The 25,120-nt window shown below is 32.9% G+C and overlaps 1 protein-coding gene across 2 annotated transcripts in view; it reads right to left on the bottom strand.

Moving 5' to 3' along the window:
• dve (SATB1_N and homeodomain domain-containing protein dve) overlaps positions 1 to 25,120 on the bottom strand; it is a 93,556-nt gene that overhangs the window by 10,602 nt on the left and 57,834 nt on the right. Inside the window, exons 1-6 of one of the 2 annotated variants that reach the window (XM_015510822.2) lie at positions 21,903 to 22,078; positions 2,432 to 2,768; positions 1,969 to 2,323; positions 1,656 to 1,778; positions 1,385 to 1,523; positions 222 to 538 (exon numbers count right to left, since the gene is read on the bottom strand). In XM_015510822.2, the coding sequence (XP_015366308.2) occupies positions 222 to 538; positions 1,385 to 1,523; positions 1,656 to 1,778; positions 1,969 to 2,323; positions 2,432 to 2,768; positions 21,903 to 21,948 (1,317 nt within the window). In that variant the 5' untranslated portion in view covers positions 21,949 to 22,078. Of the gene's footprint in view, positions 1 to 221; positions 539 to 1,384; positions 1,524 to 1,655; positions 1,779 to 1,968; positions 2,324 to 2,431; positions 2,769 to 21,902; positions 22,079 to 25,120 lie in introns of those variants that run through there. The other variant, XM_015510821.2, reaches the window with a different exon arrangement.

Raw genomic sequence — 25,120 nt, 5'->3', positions numbered from 1 at the left:
GAACTAAATAATGCTTTCAACTCTAGACTTGACCTAACCTATAACCTTGATCAGATAATATCGGAACAATGAGCGAAACCCGTATTCTAACCGTAAACTTGACGATAATCGGTAACTTCACGCCAGATTGAAGTTAATAATTATCGTCTATACTTCTACATAATCACATAATAACGCTATAGGAAATACTATTGTCATAACATCGTCGTATAGTATCTTACCTTGTGTTCAGGACTCTGTTGTGAGCTGCGTGATTGTGGTCTTGACGACTGCACCAGTGTTTCGCCGTTACTAAATCGTCCGTGCGTGGTCAACGATATCGGCTGTTCCGCCGGTGGGCTCATCAGCGGTTTCGTGTCGTCGTCGTCGTCTCCATCGTCCCGGTTGTCGTCGAACTCTTCGTCGTCGTCGTCTTCGGCCTCGCTCACCGACCCCTGCCCGCTGTACGACTTGCCGCCGTGCTCGCTGGGACTGCTGCTCTTGCAGTAACCGTTCACGTTTGCTTCGTTGGTTCCCGGGTTCATGATGTCTGCAACGCCTGAGACACAATATATAGGCAACGAATATAATATTACTTAAATATTATAATAATTGGGTATAGCTGCAGCATAGACGTTGCCACCACGGTCGGCCGAGTCTATATGTACATAGAAAACGACATAGTTAAATCGCATTATTTCACTCGGATTACGGTCGTTAATAATATTATATATATTATATACTAGGTGCCTAGGTGTTGTAGGTAGCTATTGAAATATATTATTGTAGATTGAGGTATTATACATCACAGTGGCGTAATTGTAGACTCACCACCACTCCCACTCTCCGATAGGTTAAATAGCCCATACTCCTTTTTATACAAGCCGCCACACTAGTTTACACGCTCTCGTATACACATTATGATGAAAAATCAATGATTGATTTTATCCAGAATAGTTTAAAGTCAAACTTCGTATAGGTACACCCATATTACATTATATCGTGTATTGTGGAAAAGTTTACAGAAATGTTGAAAATAACGCAGTTTTTACACAACATTATGAATTCCATGAATATTATCTATACGACTGTACAATATAACTACCTAGGTAATATAACTAATATTATAAATATGTATGTATTCTATCATATCGTTTAGGACGACATGTCGTGGATTATAATGAATATTGAGAGAATTTATATATGGAATTAGGTATCAAATCTAGTGTAAAATCCAATAATTGTCTATATATATATATTTTTTTTTATATATATATAGCTAGTAATAGTGTGAAATCGACAGTGGTCACGGCCTTTCGTAGAAAATAAATGGTTAGCCTCTCCATATTAAATTTCTAAAAACGCTGCTACGTAGTAATAATATGTAGTAGGTAAGTATACTGACCTGAATTTGTGCCACGTACTTCAGCCCGTTTTTGAGCTGCCCTGGCATTTTTAAACCAATATACGACGTTGTTGATGTCTAACGGCTTACGACCTTTCCGTGATTCCAGATTGTTCAATTCACTCACGTAATGGTGTATCTTTTGGTAAAAGAACATAAAATATCGACAATCAACATTAATTATGTCAAATCATCATGAGAATAATACTATTTACACATTTTATATAAACTAGTATAAATTATACGCTAGATTTATGTGCGATAGACGTACTTGTTGTCTACTTGGATGAGGATTTTCGGCGAACCAAGATTGCAATTTTGGAAGTTCAAGTTCTGTATCGAAGCTAGTACGCATACGCGTTTTTTGACCTTGGAACTGATTTTGAGAAACAGACTAAAAATTTAAAACATCATACTTGTCAATACGATTCAAATAATAGGTACCTAATTGCTAACATAAAAATGTTTGTGTACTCAAACAACACAAAACTACACGATTTGTCGAGTATGGCCAAATGTACAATACGGATCGCAGATGATATTATATAATAATATTATATTATAATAATTATAATGTAAATCACCTGGAGACTGTGTGTCTTGGGATCTGTTTTAGGAACAATACAATTAGCGGGGTTGTCTTGCATGTTAGACTGCCTTGGTGACGAACCATTACGATAGAACATATCTCTTACTGATTGAGGCAATACCGATGGTTGTATTTTGGGAACGACGTTTGACGACTGCATGATCCACCACTGTTCAAATTTTTTGTACAAATCTTCGGGCAAATCTGGGCAAGCCTGACCCACCTTCATCATCTGCAATATTATCGCTTCGTCCAGGGGACATCCGGACGCTGTCAATTGCGTTTGGCTTTGTACCAACAATAGTTTCAACAATTTGTCCTTCAAATCGGAGAATCGGTTCTTCGTTTCCCTGCAAAAGCAATCGGAATAATAATACAGATGGTTATAATGATTGGTATTCGCATAATATTTTATAATAATGGTATTAAAATATTCCAGTATAGATATTCAGACATACCTGAACACGAGTATTCTCAGAGTAGCTAAGGTAGTGAGTTCTCCTAGGACGTCGTTCACTGTGAGTACCGGGTCTTCGGCAATCGTGTCCAGGTCTAACGGTAACCAATTTTTCAGTACTACCAATCCCTTTGACGCTGCAGCTGTGTCTTTGGAATAGCCCAGGCGTACCAATGCGGCTTCCGTCAAATCTCTGAACGCAGTGTTGTTCGGGATGATGACGAATCTGTCCAATTCTACGTGGCCTTTAGAACGATGCAGTGACGGTGAGTGCTTTTGGCTCCATTGATAAACATGGTTGATCGATTCAACTATACAATGTACCGGTATAGATTTCGCTGAAAAAATAGTTATAATGTTTATTTTTAATATATAAAACACAATGTAAAAAAACAATCATCGGGTAATAACAGTACACGACATAATAATATATATATTACTGCTTAGTGCGCGATACGCGTCTGTTTATATTATTATATTATGTGCGTCAGGCGAAGACGTATTTATAATGTTAATATTAATCCACAGAGTTAAGTTTATAATTCTTCGACTAAGCCTTAAGCCAGTTGAATCTAAAATTCATTCTAATCTGAAAACGGGTTTCAGACACGGTTCTTAGGCCAGAGTTTTAAGGACGGATTAAAGTTTCATTCGAAACGCTTTGGAAACTATTGGTCTGCTTATTGTATTCTATCACTCGAGTTGCAATCTCGGAACATCATTGATTTTCGTAAAATTAATTTTCGATCAATGAAAACAGTAAAATTATTTTACTGAGTATTATTAATACAGTTAATTGGCAATATAAACCGTGTATTAGATGTTTTTTTTTTCAATATAAATGTCAAATATTAAGTAACTCTAACTGGTTAATATTTTTTCAGATAGATTTATTATATCAAATTAATTATTTTTAATAAATCGAGGTCAGCAGAAAACAGTTTATATGTTTATACAATTTTTTTCACAGATATTTTTTGACTTTATTATTGAAGTAACTGGTTTGTTGAACATTTTTTATTGCAAGTTGGCCCATTATTACTGCGTAGATACAGTCGATATTTTGTGTTTGTTTTTTCTAGTATTTTTTCAATTAGCAATAGATATTATAATAAAATATATAGTTTTCAAAATTGAATATTTATTTAAATTTAACGGGCACACAGGTGGTACTAAAATAAAAAAAAAGTTTAAAAAGTATATCATTACATAATAAGATGGGGTAATCAATTCTGTAACTATAATTATTGATTTTGATTGAATACATGTTTAATTTTGATTTAAATAAAAAATAATAATGATATAATTTAACATCATTTACGATACGGTACCTATATTAGTATATATTCAATATAATATTATGGCGTTGCACTTGAACTTATGGTTTAGATATTACACTATTGTTAAGAGTAAGTCGAGTAGAAAATCTAATGGTCACCCGATTATATAAGGGTTCAAGTATGCACGATAAATATTTATAATACCATAATAGTAAATACATATATTTATGCATCGGCTAATATATTATCATTTTCGATGATGCCGTGCAGAATGCACCAATTGCGGTGTACACACAATCACCGAGTTGAAGATTAAAAAAATATATTACAACAATAAATATAAAGCAGATACCATCCGGCGTTTCCTAGAGAGATAGTGTTTCGTCTCGACACATCCGGCGTCTATAATGCACCTACGTCTGCGGAGTGCCTTCTCCGGATTTTCCGCTAAAACGGAGATGACACTTTGGAAAAACTTTTCAAAACCACAAAAGTTGACAGCCCGATAAACAATGCGGTGCAGGTGGTGGGTCTCTGTAGCAGTATTATATGATACACCTATCGTACGTGTCTATCTGACTGGTTGGTGCGGTGTTTATAATAATAATAATAATAATATGGTATTGTACATTACACGGAGGTGTAAAGCGTTTTCCATTATTAGCCGACGCGATTTGCTCTCACCACCGATGACGGCGTCGACGACGACGACAATAATATAATAATAATAAGCTCTTATCAGAAGAAACTGCAGAGCTTGTACTGTACACAAATAACCGGATTGGCGGCTACGCACGGGCAGCATCTCTCCCTTCACCCTTTTGTGGTGGTGCAAACGGAAATGAAAAACAGAACCGACCGGGCTCGACGATGCGGGAGCCACGGAGTGGTACGCGGTTGTCGAGAAGAGAAAGAGAGAGAGAGAGAGAGAGAGAACGCAGAAAAAAATAATAATAATAACGCTATCCAAATGAAAGTGTGTGAGGGTGCGAGGGAAGCGGAAAAAACCTCGTTATCTGTTTTTAAGAAGAAATTTTTACCAGATTTAATAATATAACACTGTCGCGTGGCTTTGCCGTGTGAAAAACGTTATCTCACGAACGCGAAATATTGATTTGTTGAACGAAACGAATGCAGTGGTTCTTTATGGGTGGTAAAAAAAAAAAAAAAAAAACAATAATAAACGAGGTATACTGTACACCGTGTGTTTAGTTTTCGCCCGTTATATATTATTATATTTTGTTAAATGCCACGAAGATTTGATACCGGAAACGCGCGAATCCGGCGCGTTATGTAGAATAGGTATACAAATGTCGTCAGGGGTTGTTGTTGTTGTTGTAGTTGGTTTATTTTTCGGAGGGGATGCCATTCGGTTACATCAGGTTGTTTGAAAAAAAAAAAATACAATCAGCTCTTATTGTTGTTAAAATATTATATATATTATTTTTTTCGTAACATCGATCGATATACTCTTTAAGTTGGTTAATATATTATTATTTTCATTTCGCGAGTATGTGTATCTCAAACAATTCGTTATCTTGAATTAAATTGAAATCCCCATTGAACTAATGTGATACAATATGACTAGGTATCAGACAATTTTTTCTATTCCTCGTGACGCATAACGAGAGTACTGTAATTCTATGTTATTATCGTTTTCAAAAAAAAAAAAAATTATTTTAAATACTGAAAATTTCACTGCGTTTATGATGAGTGAAATATAAACATATTATTATTATTTATTTACATATGATTTTTTTTTTTTTAGGTTAGATTATTTTTTGATTTCAAACAGTGTTGTAGATGAAAATAAGTTTTTAGACACGCAATTTTGACCATTAATGCATATAAGTAATGTTTAAAATAATTTATAAAATTTTTCTAATAGGTGAATAGGTCGTAGAAAAGATTTATTAATACACGCGATGGAACACCAAGATATTTTACTGTATTTTTCTGCAATTCTAAATTAGAATATTTTTATTATTAATATAGTTTTTTTTTATATATATAATATTTTTATTTCACATATTTAGTTTATTTGTATGATATTTCCTATTTATATAATTACACCGTATAAAACTTTCCGTATTACTACAATATCACTTGACACTTACAAGTGCTGCACATGCAGAACTATTACCTCTTACTTGCCCAATTTTTTTTTAAATTTATACTTAGAAACAATCAACAATGTACACTATCGTTAATAAAGAATCGTGTAATAATGCGATACTTTTAATATAATTAATTAATTAGTAATATAATAAGTATTTACTATTAATACATGATAAGATTTAAAATAAAAACTACTTTTCATTTATGATTGTCTAAAACTGCTTAACATTGGTATTTATATTATAAAAACGAAGCAAGTAAAATACTAAAATGTATGTTTTGTATTTCTAAACATCTATATTCTATATGATGAACAAATACTATCTTAAAATTTATATTCATAGTGACATTTAAAATAATAATTTGTTTTTATTCGTTACTATGTGCATTCAATTTAATGCAGATAATCTATATAAACATTACAGAATATTTGAAAAAATAAATTAAATCCTATGCAGACGAAATTATATAATAAATATTTTTTTATACCAAGTTAAATTATGCAACAATTTTATTCCCGGCATTATTAATTGGGTATATATTTCTATTAAAATAAATTTAAATTAAATTAAACTTTAACACTAATATAATTAGTTAGATTTAAAGAATACTGAAATCTTAAAAAAAATTGGATTAGGTGATAATATTTTTAAAACATATGCATAATGGAAATAATAAATCGAGTAAAACTAACAAATTAAATGAGCCGACTTTCGAGAAAAATATTTAAAACAGTGCTAAATGTCGTTTTAACATAATATTTACTTACTAATGTAGACATTCCAAAAAAATTAATTAAAGATTTAATCTTGCACAAGTAATATATAATACGATATACCTATTATATCAATGTTCTAAATCTTCTTATTCAAATTAAGACAAATCGGATAAAAACGTACTTTTTGTATTGGATGTTTCACAATAATGGACATTTGATCACAGATAAGTATATAATATATATATATATATATATATATATGCGATCAATGTTATTAAAAATAATTGTTATCAATAGTCTTATAGAATACCATAAAGTTGGGTAAGCTTAAATCAGAACTGATGTAATTCAAGATTGTATTGAATGAGATTGGACAGACACAATTTTATGTGTACTGTGTAGGTAGTAGGTATATAAAATACTATCGACGTAATAATGTTATAGGATAAAATAATCTCAACGTGATCATTACTCGTTTTGATAGATCGTCGTAAAACCCTTTCTAGAGATAACAAGTTGGAATAGGTATCTATATTTATTTTGTTTTTAAACGTATTTAAAAACGACAATATTATATATCACTATGATGACTTGTATTTACTGAAAAAAAAAATAATACGCATTCGCATTGTACCCATACTGTTAATCCGCGTAGGTTGTAGGTATAATACATACGATGATGTACATATATATATATATATATATATATTTAATACACGCTATATATACTTTGTTCGAGATTGATTTTAAAGCACTGTGCATAAGCCGATCATCGGCGTTAAATCGTATTTATGGTTTCCTGAATTCAGAAAACATAGACAATGTTGTATATATTTATTCAGGAAAACCGGCAGGAAGACACGTGAAAATCGCGGCAGAAGAGAGAAAGGAAATAGTAAGATGGTAGGACTGGTGTCGGGCGACGGTGAAGGGAAAAGCGTGGAGAGGTTAGTGGCATCTTGAAATTATGCAATGAGATGGGTTCTTATTAAAACGTATACAACGCGGTGGGATGGAGCGGAGAGGGACCGGTTAAAGCGGCTACAAAGAGCTTAACTGGGGCCCGTTTACAGGAGTATAAGGTAAGAGAGGGTGAAGGATATATCGAGAGAATGAGAAGGAGATAGGGAGAAGGGAGAGAGAAAGAGAATGTGAAAGAGAGAGCGAGGTCGCTAAGTACTCTGATCCTACCGATTCCGCTGATCCCGAACACACACTCGCACAAGGCTTGAGCCCGCGTGGTGCCTATATACATGTAGACCAAATTTTGCGGCAAGCAGTACCTCTTCGATGGGTGTATTTGGTACGCGACGATACTCGGTGGTGCTAAGGATTAAAAATACGAGAAAAATATCCCGATTTACCGTGCGGGCGGGTAGAGATCCCGCGATGAAAAGAGATAAGTTGTAGTCTAAAGGATTAAACTCCCGCTCGCGCGCCCCAACATCTATGTATGTGTGTGTGTGTGTGGGTAAACAGTCTCTAAGGATTATTGTCCATTCATATCGAGAGAAGCTACAATATACGTGACGTATATAGAGCGTAGATAGAAGATATGCGGAACGTTGTTGAGAAGTCCTAGTATGGGTGAGGGACGTAGGGTGCAACCAGCTGAAGGGGTCTCTAATAATTCTCTGCACCCCGCGGCCTCGGAGGTTTAACACGTTCTCGCAAAACGTCTGTTGCAGGCGGAGAGGGAGGCGTACAGAAAAGGTTGCATTGTTAAAACAATTCCTCGTGTCCCGCTACCGCCGTCACCACCACCCACCCGATCATAACCTAACCTAACCATCCTCCGGCGGTCCGTAGGCACTGTGTTTGTAAGTTGCATAAGGTCGTGCCGCGTTAAACTCTCGGGAACGGGGATTAAAGACCGGTGGAGAGGATAAAAAAAATCATCACGCGAAACCCTTTCAATTTAAATCCAGAGCAGAAGCGTAATACGAATAAGTTAATGCAACCCAAATATGAATGTTATAGTTATGTAGTTATATGCCATGCCATACAGTACAATTTCCATAGATAGGAATTAAATGTAGGGGAGGGGGATTAATCATGTTAAATAAAAAATACTTTAAAATATATTCTAATAGTTTTAATTGATCGTAAATATATTAAGATATATACTTTTCATACTGCTGAAAGAGCGTTTCTTAAGAGGTGTTACCAATTCGCGTCAAATTTACCTGCGTAAAATTTTACATTGACGATGACTACATTAATTCATATATTTTAAAGACGTCGTCGTTTCTGTAACGTATAATTAAGTTATTTTTATTAATAAATTATTAATTTTAATTACAATAAAGATTAGGATATGTTAAAAAATTCTTAATTTAAATTTTATTATAATTTATAAAAAAAAGTGTAAGCTCTATTCGCTATTATTACCTATATAGCCTATAGGCTTTTTGTAAACAATTTGTGCCAATTCTGATTATTGTTTCCAAAAAATGTGTATTATTGATAATTTAAAAAAAAAATGTATTGATTAATTATTATTTGAAAAAGAAATATATTACTTTATCATTATTATATAAGGTAAATTTAGCACAAATGGTTTATCGGAAAAATATACCTTTTTTCATTTGGTGCAAATGGGCAAATACACCTGTTCCCCGCACCATTGTGTGGCCTGAACAGTCAGTGCATACTATAGTTGCCTCCCAAAATATACGAATTGCCTCCAAGCCTTATCGTAAATTAAAAGGTTAATATACACTAGTTTCTTCCGATAATCAAGTAGTCCATTATTATATACGAGTTGCCCCCCCAAGAATTTTCACACCTACTATATTGAATCAAGCAGTGGTTCATAAACTTCACTATGAAACTTCTCGTACATACGTAAATCGAATTTAATTATTTATAATCAAAATATAGTATTATAATATATTTTTAAACTCTATACTTATTTTGTGTGCGATATGATACAGTAATATATAAATACAGTAAATGATATTGCTGAGTCGTATACTTGTTTAATAACAATAATTAGATAATATTAACTCTATGCAGTGCTATACGATTGCAGAGTTTTGTCTCAAGGATAAACAGCAAATACAATTTGTTAATAAAAATAAAAGTTTTTAATTATTATAAAATGTTTATTTATAATATTACAATAATATATTGTTATGCGCTTTAAAGTTAGTCCGACACCAAAACCTTAGACTCTACTTGATGGTGGACCTATCTAGCTATAAATAATAATGGTATGACGGGAGTTATGTAACGAATCATGACCTGCATTAAGTTAAGATTAATAACAGAGCGGTACGATGGAAACTGTTTTACATCAGATTTCGCTCTAAACTCCGTATTCTTACCCCCACCTATTCTATTTTCCGACCCTACTGCTACAGATTATCTAGATTAAAACGGAATTGATGCAGGGATCTCGTGTAAATCGAGGCAAATCTGAATTTAATTTTACAATTAATAAATGCCAATACGGTGAATTATCCCTGAATACTCCCTTCATCCTATTTTATCTAATATAAAGTTGTGATATATCGAATTATCGATAGAAAATTAATATTATACTTAAAATATAAAAGCGATAAAATCAAAAAAAAATATCGTCTTTACAAAATTATATTAGGTACTAATAACAATCTGTATAAAAGGGTCACAATGAATTAATATTATTATATAATGCACAATTATTCAAAACTGTGGTATTATATGATATATTCACATATAAAATAAAATATAATATTATTATTCAATTATTCGGATCAGTTGGTATTCGAAAATTATATTAAAATTCCAACTTAAACGTTTCTAAGAGTTTATATTAATAATAAAAAACATACAATGTAGTCACTTGAAAAATATATATTTATATATTAATAAATACCGGTTAACCATGCGAAATGTGATAATCTCAAACGTTAATATTGTAATTTATTGTAATTTCAATCCGTTTTTATTGCGTTATGATATTATACTCCGCCGGGTTTAATCGAGCTTAGTTTCAGAATGGCCAGTATGGAATTTATAATAAGTATAACACTTTAATATCGAATTACATTCCGGAATGAGAACACGCTGAAAACTCCCATTTCCCATCAACATTTTTGCATAATATTAGAAAAATTAAATTACACATAATAATATATTAAGAACTATTAAAAACAACGAATAATATGTTTTGCGGTATATATACAGCATATATTAATCATCGTTCTCGATATGGCACGTATTTTATACATGTCGCCAACACCGTCGCGATCAGGGCATGATGTGGGTCAACACATTAAAAAAAATTATTTTTCGTTTAATGTTATTATATTCGATGGGAATCTTCACACGCAGATTATATTAATTATTTCACACCATATTGTTGTAGCGAATAAAATATAGTCATAGTTACAATGAATTCGATTTTCAGAGTAATTGTGATGAACTGACGTACGAATATATATTATGTCATTTATAAAGGTTTTTAAACCATAATATAATATTGTATTACTGAATTAGTCTTGTATACTTTAGTGATAATGCAATGGTGGTTAAAAGATTTGGTGTCGGGAAAATAGAATTAACATTAATATACTATGTTTTTTATTTATACAATAAATTATTTTGTATATTCATTTAATTATTTTAGCTACGTTATTATAAACGATAATCCATTTATGGTAGGCAATACTATACTTAAGTGGTAGGTACGTTTAAAATTGTAGAAAGTAACCAAATATTATGTTGTTCCCAATTAAATAAATTTATCATACGTATATCATGCAAATACTTTAGATTATATTTTAGGTGGATTTTAATAAAATTTGTTACGAGATTAAAATTTGGTTGATTTTAATTTAAGCGTATTTGTCTAACTTGTAAACGTGTATTTTCTTATAGTTAGATCTCTTTAGAAAAGCACTGAAAATAACATTGTCTCAACTTAAAATATTAAAATTCAAAAGCTTAACTTAAGAATTACACAACTGAGGTAACTCAATATTTTTATCATTCGTGTTTTATAATATGCAAAACTATAGAAGATTATAGTTATTAAAAACTGTAAATAATTTACCTGGGAACCTGAAACCTAAACATAATCGTCGATTGAGTGTTTAGGTATTATTTTATTCCTTATATATTTGATTGTGACAAATAATTTTAACTGTTGAGCAATATTGGCTCACCTCAATAGTCTCAACGTAGTTATTTATCGACATTTTCAGTAACTTTATAAAAATGTATATCAATATATAAGTTTCAAGTGAAGTATTCTAATAATGACTTAATTCGTAAACAGCAATACGAAGAACAATATTATCAACAAAATTATGTTTACTTATTACAATATAATAATATTCATGTTCTTCGATTAAAAACTTGCAAATTTAGTTGGTCAACGAAATTACTTAAAATTATCATATTTAAAAATGTATTATTACTCGACTGAAAAGTGAAAACCAAAATACCAGTATAAATATTATTTATTAGCTAGAAGCTAGTGGTTAAGTATTGATAAGGCGTTGCCAAAAACTCTGCTTTTCACTTGAAAAAATATAAATTTTGATGTACCTGTGGCAACATTTTTTAAAATTTTCAATGGAGATTTTTAGGTTGAAAACTGAGAGTAATTTTTGATGCGTGGAATTGGTCGTTCAATGATTTGGTTTGGCACTACATTTTTATAATAATATGGAAAAAATTAAAAATTAAATAATAATTTATTCTATTAATCCGAATATCTGAATTATCCGAATATCCAAATCCGGATTTGAATCAAATTCTTACTCGGATTATCCGGATTTATGGATTAACTTTTTATATGTGACTTTAGACTTACCATTATTTTTAATAATGAAAATAACGAAAATTCAACAAAAAATTAATGCATAAGTTTTATTGGTACTTAAAATGCATTCAAAATTTGATATACCAGCTATGTCCAAATAAACTATGTTATAGAATTAAAATATTATTGGTATATTATAAAAATAAGTCATAAAACAGCAAAATTGAGATGAATAATCCGGATATTCTGGATAATCCGTTATATTCGAATGATTTTGATTTTTGAAATCCGAATATGTCTATCACTGGTGTTTGCACGTTCTTGTGGTGATTTACGTATTATGATTCTATATTCGAGACGTTTTTCGTAAGAGAAAGACTACGTATGTTTTTCACCAGCAGACGTTGACGATCGATAACATATATTATGTTATTATTATCATTAACAGAATAATATTATTGTACGGCAGAGTTCGGATTGTAATACCTAATAAACATATTATTATAATGATGTGATCGTCGTTTGTCGTCTGCGACACATCACTATCCCACGGGAGCGGCGGCGTAAGGTGGAAGAAAACACGAAAATCTGATGTGCCGCTGCCGAAAAATTCCTTCGCCGATGACACGCGCAGTTCCGCAATACGACTCTTTGGAATGACGACGGTTTCCCGCCGCCGTTGTCCTTAATTCGGCGTCGGCGTTTTCCGACCGGCGTTTTCGTACCGGACATTTTCACGGTCACGAGACGCAGGAACGCCAAGGTGAGCGATTCGGCGTCGACCTTCCTACATATAGGTATAGCAGCAGCCATCGCGTAAGTACACAGATTGAACAATAATAATAATAATAATAATAATATTATAATAATATAATGCGTGTACTGCACGCACATTCCTGGCCATCGCGTTCCGGATGGTCTAGAAAAGCGACTAATAATTTACGCATTTACCCGCGACACACTGCTGCGGTATTATACGCACATAATATATATATATATATATAAGTACGTATTCTGTATTATTTATTATTATTATAACACTATTTTTACGGATCGTACGTAGGGTGGAGGGGGAGAGATGAGCGGGTGCCCACGCGCATTCCTGGAAAATTGAAATAAACGCGTTTTTTTTCCGCCGATACGAATTCCGAATTATCCTCAGTCGGCGGCGGCGCGGCGTTCCGATCTAATAGCCGTCTCGACGGCGGCGGGTATTGTTCGACGAGATTTCGGCGCAGCGGTTCTCCATAAAACACTTGTCATACCAAATAATAATGATATATAATATATGACGTATATTAGCCTCGCCGGTTAATCACGTATACGAGTCTTGGGGGGGACCTGAGGCGTGGGTCGCGGCTTTTAAGCGAGACAATCGGTTTTTACATTCATAGATATTTCGGCCTACGATCGTGTATAATGGGTAGGTATGCTTTTAATTCCACTTTTTTCCGCACTCGGATCGAAATACACTGTCGTCGCCGTATACCTACGACGGTCATTAGCATTCCTATGATATATCTAGATATTATTATAGTTTTAATTGTTCCGACAGCAGCTGTAACAGTATAATAATGTAATATATTGCCTGCTGATGTTGCGCCACCGCCACCGCGGTATAATTCGTTTCCGGTGCGGTATATTATACCCTCTGGCCGTCGACAATCAACCGCTGCTAACCGCGCGCGTGTATTATGCGTACGTGTTGAAATGGAAAATACGAAGAAAATCGGTTTTAATTGAAGTTTTTTTGCCGTCTTCTTATAATTCTTTTCCGTCGTCACTGTCGAGAAATACAGACTACTATCTAATACTGTGGCGCGAGACAGATAATGAAAAATAACGTATTATAAACATTAAACACCGAGAAATCATATTTTAATCTCCTGAATTATTTAATTTTTTTATACTTTGGTGTGTATTGTTGTCTTCGTGTATCTGTATGCACAATACCGAAAGCATGATTTTGTTCTGTTTATTATTTTCCTAATATTTCAAGGGGAATATTATGCTGATACTTTGAAGATTTTTTAATATAATAATAGAAAATCGTTTTTGTATAAAATCTTATTTAAACTGTATATAATCAACAATACCGTAGTGACACCCATAATCAGATTTCGTTAAAAGTAAATTGATTTTGAATTATTTTAATAAAACTTCGTGGTAAATCAAAAGTATTAAAAATGATTAATGAATTTATTTTAATCTTCGGGAAACGTCTTAATATCGAATTATTTTGATAGTATAATGAAAAATACAATTTTCAATTTAATTGTACCTACACGGTATTTTACGTTTCAGCAGTTTCAAGTTTTTGTCAAAAGATTATTCACACTAATGAGTAATGCGAACCTATAATTGAATATTTTTTATTCAATTTTTTTTTTCATATAATTTTTATAGTTAAGTGTTACGACACGAGCAATAAAAATTGACTGTAATACATTTTCTTTTTAGAATTGAAATATACAGGTAAACGGGATTATAAAGTTATAAAATAGATATAATATCGTATATAGGAATACTATAATATTATATACGATATGTTAATGAAAATAAATAAATAAACATACAAAGTATCATTGTAACCAGTCGAATAGTGCACGCATCTTTTACAGATATATAAATAATTATAGAGACCTGACAAATATTATTTTTTTCTAAACAATTACAAATACAATTTTAAAAATATAAACTTAGTTACCTACCTAATTCCTTCATTGGTATAATTATTGATTCCTATTACATCATTGTCATAATTTCCCTTTTAACTAAAATATGTTTGAAGTGAATATTTACAGTTACATCCATCTTAAAAATGCTTTTATTTTAACAACGTAAAGCTCTACTATTGAAAATTGTATGCATAATTACTTTTTCATAAGAAAAAACTACCCAATTAACAAGAAATGTACATAATATCATCTATCCTAGCCTCGTCTTTTATTTTATATCGTGGAATTATCTGTCCTGAAATTATTAGCATACAATATTTTTAAAAAACATATTTCGGTTACTGGAGAATTTATTTCCATCGACCAACCGAACGAATTATTTTTACCGGTATAAGGGGCACTATACTTTATATCATACGGTCTTATAAAATACCATTCAATATCATAGTTTATTTTTATAAGAGCAGTACTATTATGCTGTATTCTGATGAAGGAGTTATTGGGTTATTCGCCGTCAAGTCTGTTGCAGGTATTGATGCTCCACAAGCGTCCAATAACTTCGTCGCCATAATCAACATACCTAAACACGTGTACACATTAATAATTATAATATATATTGCGTACGGAACTATTAAACGTAGCATCCACCGGCGAATAGTTCATTAAGGATCGTTCCGTCCCCCCTATCTCTTCTTCAACCCTCGGGATTGTACATATTACAGTAGAAATCACGTACCTACACAACCTACCTGTTATATAAACTATATATGCCGCGTTTGTCCGGCAAAATCCCATTTAATCCACTCATCGGCCGGCCTTGGCTAAATCCAAGTGAGACTATAGGTATATATTGAAATTAAAACGCGACTGACAACACACACAACGTCATTCGCAAGCATCCACCTCCCAGGACCCAAATCGAGTCTGATCTTATACCGATTGCGCCGCACGGAGAGTGGGTCGCGCACCCCTCACTCACCGCCGCGTTCGTCGATGCTGCAAAGGCCGTCTTAGTTTATTTATTTTTACCGCCACCGCTCCACGTCACCGGTAATTCGGTATACACACGCATGACATGTATAGGTATTATATATATATGCCCACGTATAACCTCGCATGCCCGCCACACGCTGGCCTTTTCCCTTCTCTCTAAAAGGTTTTCTCGAAGGCGATTATTACGTATGCAACAGTATTTGTATTGTATAATCTCGTTAGCAGAGGTTTGGCTATATATAGGCACCACGGCCTGGTGAAATCCTTTTACTCAGATCGGCTCTTTTCCGAGTATAGTCTTTGTGTGTGTGTGTGTGTGTGTGTGTGTGTGTGTGTGTGTGTGTGTGTGTGTGTAACGGAAATCGCGAACGCTATTTATACATATACACGGGGAAAGAGGCGCGCAGACACGCCGCCGCGTGTCTTTCGGTATACGTATACACGGTGACGTCTCTACGGTTTTATATTCGGTTAATGTTGCTTCTGCGTCTGTTTTTGTTTTCTGTAAATCCATAATCCTTTGATGACACTCCATTTGCATGCAACCACAGCGAACGGCTGAGCTTTGCCCCATGCCTAAACGGATTTCGATAATATTTTATTTTAGTTTTTTCGTTTTTCTCTCTCTCTCTCTCTCTCTCTTTCACGTTATCTCACTCACTCACGACACTCTCACCGTCCTTTTTCTTCGATTTGCCCCTCATCCCTCCAGCGATCACGCATCGTCCTTTGCTCTCAATCAAAACCTTTCAACGGCTCCCCGTGTTTTTCTCCACCTCTCATCCTGCGCCGCGCACAATAAGTATACATGTCCAAAAACAGACAAATATCTATAATACAGTCCTCGGAATTCGCACATCAAAAATAAACGGGAGACTCTCTGCTCAACGGCGGATAGGGATTACCTAAACGACACTTAAGAAATCAAAGAAGTTTTTCATTAGACGATCAAACGAAATTCCAGCAGCAGTATCGCGTAATGATTTTAACCGGTATCCACGGAATCTATTCACCTTTGAACTGTACTATCATCGCCATAGTTGTACAGTAACGCGATATACCTATCACTTCACCCATACATCCACACAAATATATCATCTACACGTAGCACGATACACAACATTTGTTGAATGTTTTGTGGTATTGGTACTTTAGTAGTTGGAACATTTAACGAAACTATAGTTAGTTTGATCTTTTTGTTGACTGTTTTTTTTTTTTTTTACTAAATAATGGTAGGTGCTTAAGTTTTTATTTCAAATTTATCATATTCAAAAACAAAACTGTATGTAGGACGAAGGTACCTCAGAATTAAATTAAAATTAAACACATAAAATATAAATATTATTTAAAATAAAAAAATCTTACTGCGAGTACATGTGAAAGAAAAATTTAAAAATGAATATTATTATTTTGGAATTCAATTTCATAACACTCGCAGAATGCTGAATATCGATTGGTTATTAAATATTTTATACTTATATATAGGTACATTTTATACGGAATAAAATTCAAATTACAAGATCCGAAAAAATGAAATTTGTTTGGCTATTTTAGGTTAATCAAAACTTATGATGGTGAACATATTATAAATAAATCTCGCACTCATTAAAACTAAATTAATTTTCTAAATTTTAATTTTCCAAAAATCGAGTAATTCTATTTAATGACGAAAAAGTGTTTATATTGTAATATTTTATTTGTAGTAATAACACCGAAAAATAAGTACAACTAACTTGACAAGTACTTTTAATACACACAACGCATATATTTTTTCTGCTTGATAATAATCTAATAAATTATGTTAGGCATACCTATAATATCAAGAATTAAATAAAAAAAGTTTATTATATTTAACATCGATTCATATAATATCACTGATGATTAAAAATTAAGTATAGTGTCATCGTAATATTTATGATTGCCATATTATATTATAAAATTAAGTTATAAAGCGATATTCAATCACATATTGTAATGTATTATTTTTCACTATTTTCTGTGAGTAAAAATACGTTATGTAAGTAGGGAACTAAAAAAATAATACAAAATACAACTGCGACCGCTGATGAAACTCGGGTTGCAATATTATTACAAAGTACCTACCTATATATAGCATATTATAAAAATATATATTTTATATATAATACATTGGAATACGTATAATATTTCTCTGAATGCCGTATAGTGGCCTTTGAATGTTCTATATTTTTGTTATAAGAAGTCGACTGTTAGTACGTAGAAATCAATTTCGTATATTATACCGATTTCGCATATTCTTTATTTTCTTCCCGTTGTCTCCGTAAAACAATATGTGGGGGTTAGAGTTTGTCAAACGAGCTATAGGTCTTATATAATATGAGACGATGGTGTGGCAGCAAGGGCGAAATGTCTAGAAACGTAAGGAGGGTTAAAGTGTGAGTGGGTGGTAGTGGGGCAAGTCAAAGGGATAATATTCTCCCGCGGGGAAACGTTCGGCGGGCCCGTAAGACCTCTCTTCTGGGGGGTAGGATGAGCCTAATCCCTTCGGTCAGCAAGACCACATCTATTTAAGCTACACCAAGGCACGGCTTTCGGGCTTTCCCCGAGCATTTAGCTTTATCCGGCTTTTGGGGCTTTTAATATCGTCCGTCCTTTTGTTCGAGTCGAGTAATACTTTCCCGTGTACACGGACGATTCTCTAGTTTTTATGACGGTTGGTTAAACATATTAAAATATATATATGCCTGAGTGACAGATACATACAGTATATATAGGTATGCAAAATATACGGATTCGGTATATCTTGATTTCATGCAATGTTTTCGTGCAATTAAAATAAATCTTGTAAGGTTTGAAATAGGCGCCTGTGTATGGCTAAGCATTTATAATAATTTCCTTCTCATACTAATATAATATAATGTATATCTGTTGTTGTATACTGAACATATTATGAAAATAATTTCATCACATTGAATCTATAATATTACATTCTATCGATTCGCATACCTAAGATTTATATTCATCATTCCATCAAATTATAGCCCAAAATTAAAATGACGACCGTAGCCACGTTGTCCGAGATAAATTTTCCGATAATATTAATCATTGTTCTTCTATATAATAAAATTTCCTATGTACGAGTATAATATAATATAAAATAGGATGTTCTGCATCTGGATATGCATACACATGTCATATTAATTACCTAATTGTTTTAATATACATAGATGTACATATAAATTACCTCGAAACATAATTTTACTTATACATTTTATAATAGATTTTATTGTTTTATGGGCGTTTAAAACGATTTGATTTTGATTCATTACGTTCTGCAATAGTGATAACACTGTGATGGATGTGTTTAAATTAAAATTGATATTGATGTTTTTTCTCGACGTACCTTATAATCGAAAAGTAATAAATAATAATATGTCACACAAATATATATTTATAATATTAGGAAGTATTTTTTAGCGTAAAATAGTTGTGAGCAATCTGACGTCTGTATACTGTATGAAAATAACTCACGTATTCATTCGTTGCCAAAACAGAAGCCATAGTCAGTGTCTCCCAGCAGGAACTATTGAAAGGAGAACGTGATTGCGAAAAAAAATTTCATTGGATTTGGATAAAACCCAATTTATCATCAAAACGATTTATTTTTGAAATTAAAAATATAATAAAATTACTTTATGCATAAAATTGTGCTCAGTCGTAGGTCGTTCATCTAATCTATGTTTATTTCAAGTATAACATGAAACAGGGTCAGCCCTAATGTTGTTTTTTTTATTACAAAAAAAAAAAAAAACAGATTTTATTCAACACGAAATGTTGAACTAGTAACAACAATTGATTTCGTTTCTATGTCAGTGTTATACGATCGCGACTTCAAATTATTTACAATTATTAGGTTCACAAAACCATTGAATCTTCATCGCTGGTATTACACATTTATTGTAAATATTGCGAGGAACTATATGCTATAGACTATAACTATATATTATTACATAATATTAAATTTGTTATAATTACCCACAGTCAGGCGACGAATCGCACCCACATTATACACGTATAGATAATATAATGCATATACTGCAATTGCACGAAAGTTGTTCAACTATTGGAGAAATTCCAAGTCAATAACGGAAAACCGTGTGTATCGTATTACCTACTATGCGAATTTTATTACCTATGTAGGAACCAAAATACCTAACACATACACGAAATCAATAAAAATATAATACACACCGCGTGTGGTATGTTTAAAATACCTATGGCCTTATGATAAGTAATATGAACAATAACAAAAAAATCTGTTTTCAAATCAATGTTTTAGTTTTCGTTATTTTTTTTTTTTTTTATCATCAAATTATAATACATAGTAAAGTACGGATACTCGGCAGAGTATTATAAAATAATAATATGCAGCGATTATATTATGTGGGTTGTGGATAAACCTGTGCGTGTTATCTACTTCCTACCGACTATAATATTATACAAACCGTGTAGATAATCCTGTATATTGCGTATTTACAGTAAAAACTAAAACCACGACATTTTATTAGGTATATTATTATCAAATTGGCTGTATATTAGTATATTACCTATTAAAATGGACACGGAGTCGTCAGATTTCGACGATCGATATTCAGTATTTCAGGTTTAACAGTATATTATATTATACCTATTAAAATAATATTATTATTACAAATTTATAAATATTGCTGCACGTATATTTGAAAAGATTTGTATGTAAACAAATTTAAATTTAGAAAGACCGCGATGTACACAGGGTAACTGCATTTGTGACGTTTCTTCAAATTCTGACTTTTTAAAAATTTTCGGTCTATTTACATAATATAGGTACTACAATATTTTCAAGTACCAAAATGTTACTATAATAGGTTGCTATACATCTTGAGTAGATGTTTTTTTTTTTTTAATGCGTCGAAATTCGAATATAAATGATTAATTGCTAAGATTTCAAGTTTTATGAGCTAAAGACAATTATTCTCATTCCTAATATTAGTTTTTCATAAAATACAAAATAGATGTAATATAGTTTTGCCAGTTTTTTTAAGCTATATATGTAATGTTGCAGAATATTAATATCATAATAACTATAATTTTAAAATCATCATTAAACTAATAATACAATATCGTGGATTATCATTGTTAGCTAGCCTACAACAAAATACCTAGGTACTTTAATAACTCGAAGTCTACTCGCTTAAATTTCAATTGAATTAGGTACCTATATCAAATTCTTTTTAAACCATCTAGTCAATATAAAAGTTGTCTCTAATTTAATTGTTTGTATTGCCACCACATGACACTACGTCATCACTCTAATGGTGATATTATATATATATATAATATATATATTTGAAAACATAGGTTTTAAACATTGGTAATGACTAATAACTAATGATACTTAAATTTCCTAATGTTAGAATTTGATCGAATTCGTTCGTTACTAAAGAAAACTAAAGTGGTTGTGCATGCATGGTGAACTATCCTGTATAAGGTGCTTAAATTTCATATTGATGTCACGTCGAGGAGGTGGTGTTGAAGTATTTTCGTTAATCAGCTTCGAAAACACATCTTCGTAGCACACTTGTTGCCGCAGGAGAGTTCTATACACGAGTTTTATACGCCGTACTTATACAATGATAGTGTTCTAATGATTGTCAGAGGCGCTGATGTCTTTTTAAACGTTTGATTACTTTTAAAGCTCAAGTACCCACCCACAAGTAATAATAAATGAACCCTCCAAAAATGAACAATGATATTGGTCATATATAGGCAAAACCAACTTTTGGCGCCTAAATTTATTGTAATCCAAAAATACTCCAATTTTTTGCTTTGAAATGACGCGTAAAAAAATATATCGAATAAAAAAATAAAAACAATGTACAAAATAATAAAAAAATGTAAAACGGTCTTACCGTCGACGAGTTCTTCCGACTGTGACGTCGTCGGCTGTTCTTGCATTTCGTCCGGGTTCCCTGGGTGTCTAAATAAGGCGCACGCGATCACGTACAATAATTTTATTTCTGTTGGTTTCGAATCGACGACAACGACAGTACACCACGCGGCCCGTTTGACCGACCGAGACTAACGCGCGACCGCGTTAACACACACACACTCACAACACACACACGCGCGCGGTGAGAGTCGAAAAACCCGTCCGGCAACAGTGGATGAGGATTGTCGACGACGGGGGACGTGGGGAGTCGATGGAGGCAGACGGGGTGCGTGGTGGCGGAAGGAGACCAGAGGGATTATCGTGTGCCGTTCGGGGTGAAACTTTGTGTGCTACTGCGAAAGGTTCTCGGCGTGGAGTGTGCAAGCCGGGGGTGAGATTAGCCGGGAATATAGCAACGACCGTACCCCACCCCGCTGCCGCCTCTGACGCACCCTTAATCCGGATTACGGCGGCATCTCCCCCCCCCACCACCACCACCCCCATCTATCATCCGGCCCTGCAGTGCTGCCGCCGACGGGACGACCGAAACCAAAACGTACGACGGCCGCGTGTACAATATAATTTATTACATCATCATTATTATTATTATTATTATTATCTGTATATTATTTAAAATCGTAAATATTCGTAAAATATGGCATACATCATATAATAATAATAATAATATGTATCATAAAGTTTGATATGTGAGACCTATATATACGACAGTTCGTTGGAAAATGCATTTGTATCTCGTTTATCCGGAATTTTCCGGGTATTTGTATATTATAATACTATTATATCAAAGAGTATAATATCAGTTCACATTTTCAAGTAGTATAGTCTGTGTTATATTCTGTGGTATAGTGCACTTTGAAGAGATCAAAATATGTTTATTCCGCACGTGAAAAGTACGACGAGGAGGGTGACCAGCGACCGACCGCGGTTGACATTCAATATTACGCTCTATTCTATACAGTGCAGTCTACGAATTTATTTATTGCAGTTGTCGAACCGAAATTAATTCCTATACAGTTACATAATATGATAATACGGTGAAAAAATAACAGACCCGATCGTCTTATAATCCCACGAGTGTATTAAATTTATGGTGTGTGACAAAAACATATATATATATATATTGTATTGTTGAACCACTCCCACCCCCACCCCTATTCACGCATATAATATAATATTATGCATACGATACACGACAAGTATCATCAGTCACTTGACTCCGTTCGATGTACGACAATCGATATAGACGACTACAATAATACGGCGACGGGTATATATGGACAGACGCGCACGAATTTATTGTCAGTTTGCCTCGTACACACATTTAAATTTTAAACCCTTTTTTTCTTTCAATGCCGCAGCTGTAGGCGAAGCGACCGTGACCATTGCTGCGTATACATAAAAATTCCATTTCTACGTTTTGTAAATTATCCTTACAATATTATACGGTATAGTTTGGTGATTTTCTATTATTGTATCGTATATGTTTGGCATATCCCGTTTAAATTTATAGTCTATATTACAATATTGTATAATATGTTATACATAACAGTGACGGTTCCTAAAATTACTATGAACATTTATCACCCCGTGCTGCGTCGATGATGATGACGGCTTATGAACGAACATATTATTATAACGTCTATGCTCTATATAGGTACACTATACATGAACCCGAACCATGAAATTATTATTTTCTGACATGACCAAGCAGTACGCCTAATCTACGTACCGTATACTCATCAAAAGTGTATTTTTTAAACGCATAAAAATATATACAAGCATTGTTCTTCTATAATACGCCAACACATACATATAGGTAAGTACTATTATATGTGCCCGTTCTTCACGCTATTCCAGTTAAAGCTTGTCGAAGAGTCATTAACGCGTATTATGTCAAACAGACAGCTCTCGCTAATAAAACGGTTAGTTTAATAAATTTGAAAAAAATCACAACAAAAATCGATTTATTTATTATTACATCAACTCCACGCGTGTGTACATCGTAGGAACGTTTTTATATTTGTTTTCGGATGATTAGTACCTAGTCTTTAAACCGACACGACATGCAGAGGGTCAATATTATTTTTAATAACAACAATATTTGAATATGTATATTTATTTTAATCTACTAAAAAGTACAATATTTAAAGGGATATTTTTATGATAAGCACAAGTGAATTGTGGATTTATGAGAAATACTTAGGAAAATATTAAATAAATTTACAACATTTCAGACATTGATTGATCCGTTAATGGAATTCCCAAATAACTAAAATTGGGGGTTATTCGACTAGTATATTGCGACACCACGTTCATTTTAAGCGTTTTCTGGGGTCACTAAGAATAGTGATGGTAATAGATAGCTCTGAGATCAAAGGGTTAGAGTGATTGAGAAAATTGGAATGCAAGCGCTTATAGTAAATATTGCCAATATTATATTGGTAACATTTTTACTGTTCGAATAGATAAATCTTTAAAGAGAAAATTGTTTGAGACGTAGTTTGGGGCTTTAGTTATTTGGCGAAAGCATTTGGATTTAACTTATGTTGGAGGATTTGGCAGCTCCCCAAAACTGAATGTCATATGTCCATATTGGTTTAGGAGCAGTTTGTATAACAGAAGTTTATTTTTGAGATTTACGTGTTTAGTTGTTGATAAAATAAAACGTAATTAACGATACCAGTTGTACCTAAGCAATGAATTTGGTTCGGATAGGAGTTTCCCAGGTAAACCAACAGTGTAATTGTATATCTAAGTAGTGAACATTTTGATGACAGTAGTAGATAGGAGAGCAAACAGCTTGTCATAATGTGAACGTGCAGTGAATATATGTTGTTCGTTAACTATTATCACCAATTTTTTAAATCAGATTGATAAAATATTAAGGTGTTTTTGAATAAGGTTTGATGGCTTGAGGTCATTACCAGATATGATGAGGGAGGGTTAGGTGTACCTCATTACTATCGAAAAAGTTATCAGTGACACTTGTACTGTTGGTAATTTGAAAATTAAAAAATATAATATTGGAAAAATGATAGAGGCCCCTTGATGTTCAATGACGATGTCATCATATATTTTAAACACTTCAGTGCCACTGCTCACACAGGTAAAAATAATTTCACTCGCCTAAACGACCAACGGTAGACACGGCCTCCGGTTTCGACGGATTTAAGACTA

This window comes from Diuraphis noxia, unplaced genomic scaffold, assembly GCF_037042655.1.
Source record: "Diuraphis noxia isolate RWA-SAM2 unplaced genomic scaffold, SU_Dnox_SAM2 contig0003, whole genome shotgun sequence".
NCBI lineage: Eukaryota > Metazoa > Arthropoda > Insecta > Hemiptera > Aphididae > Diuraphis > Diuraphis noxia.
This window is presented reverse-complemented; position numbering and strand designations above follow the sequence as displayed.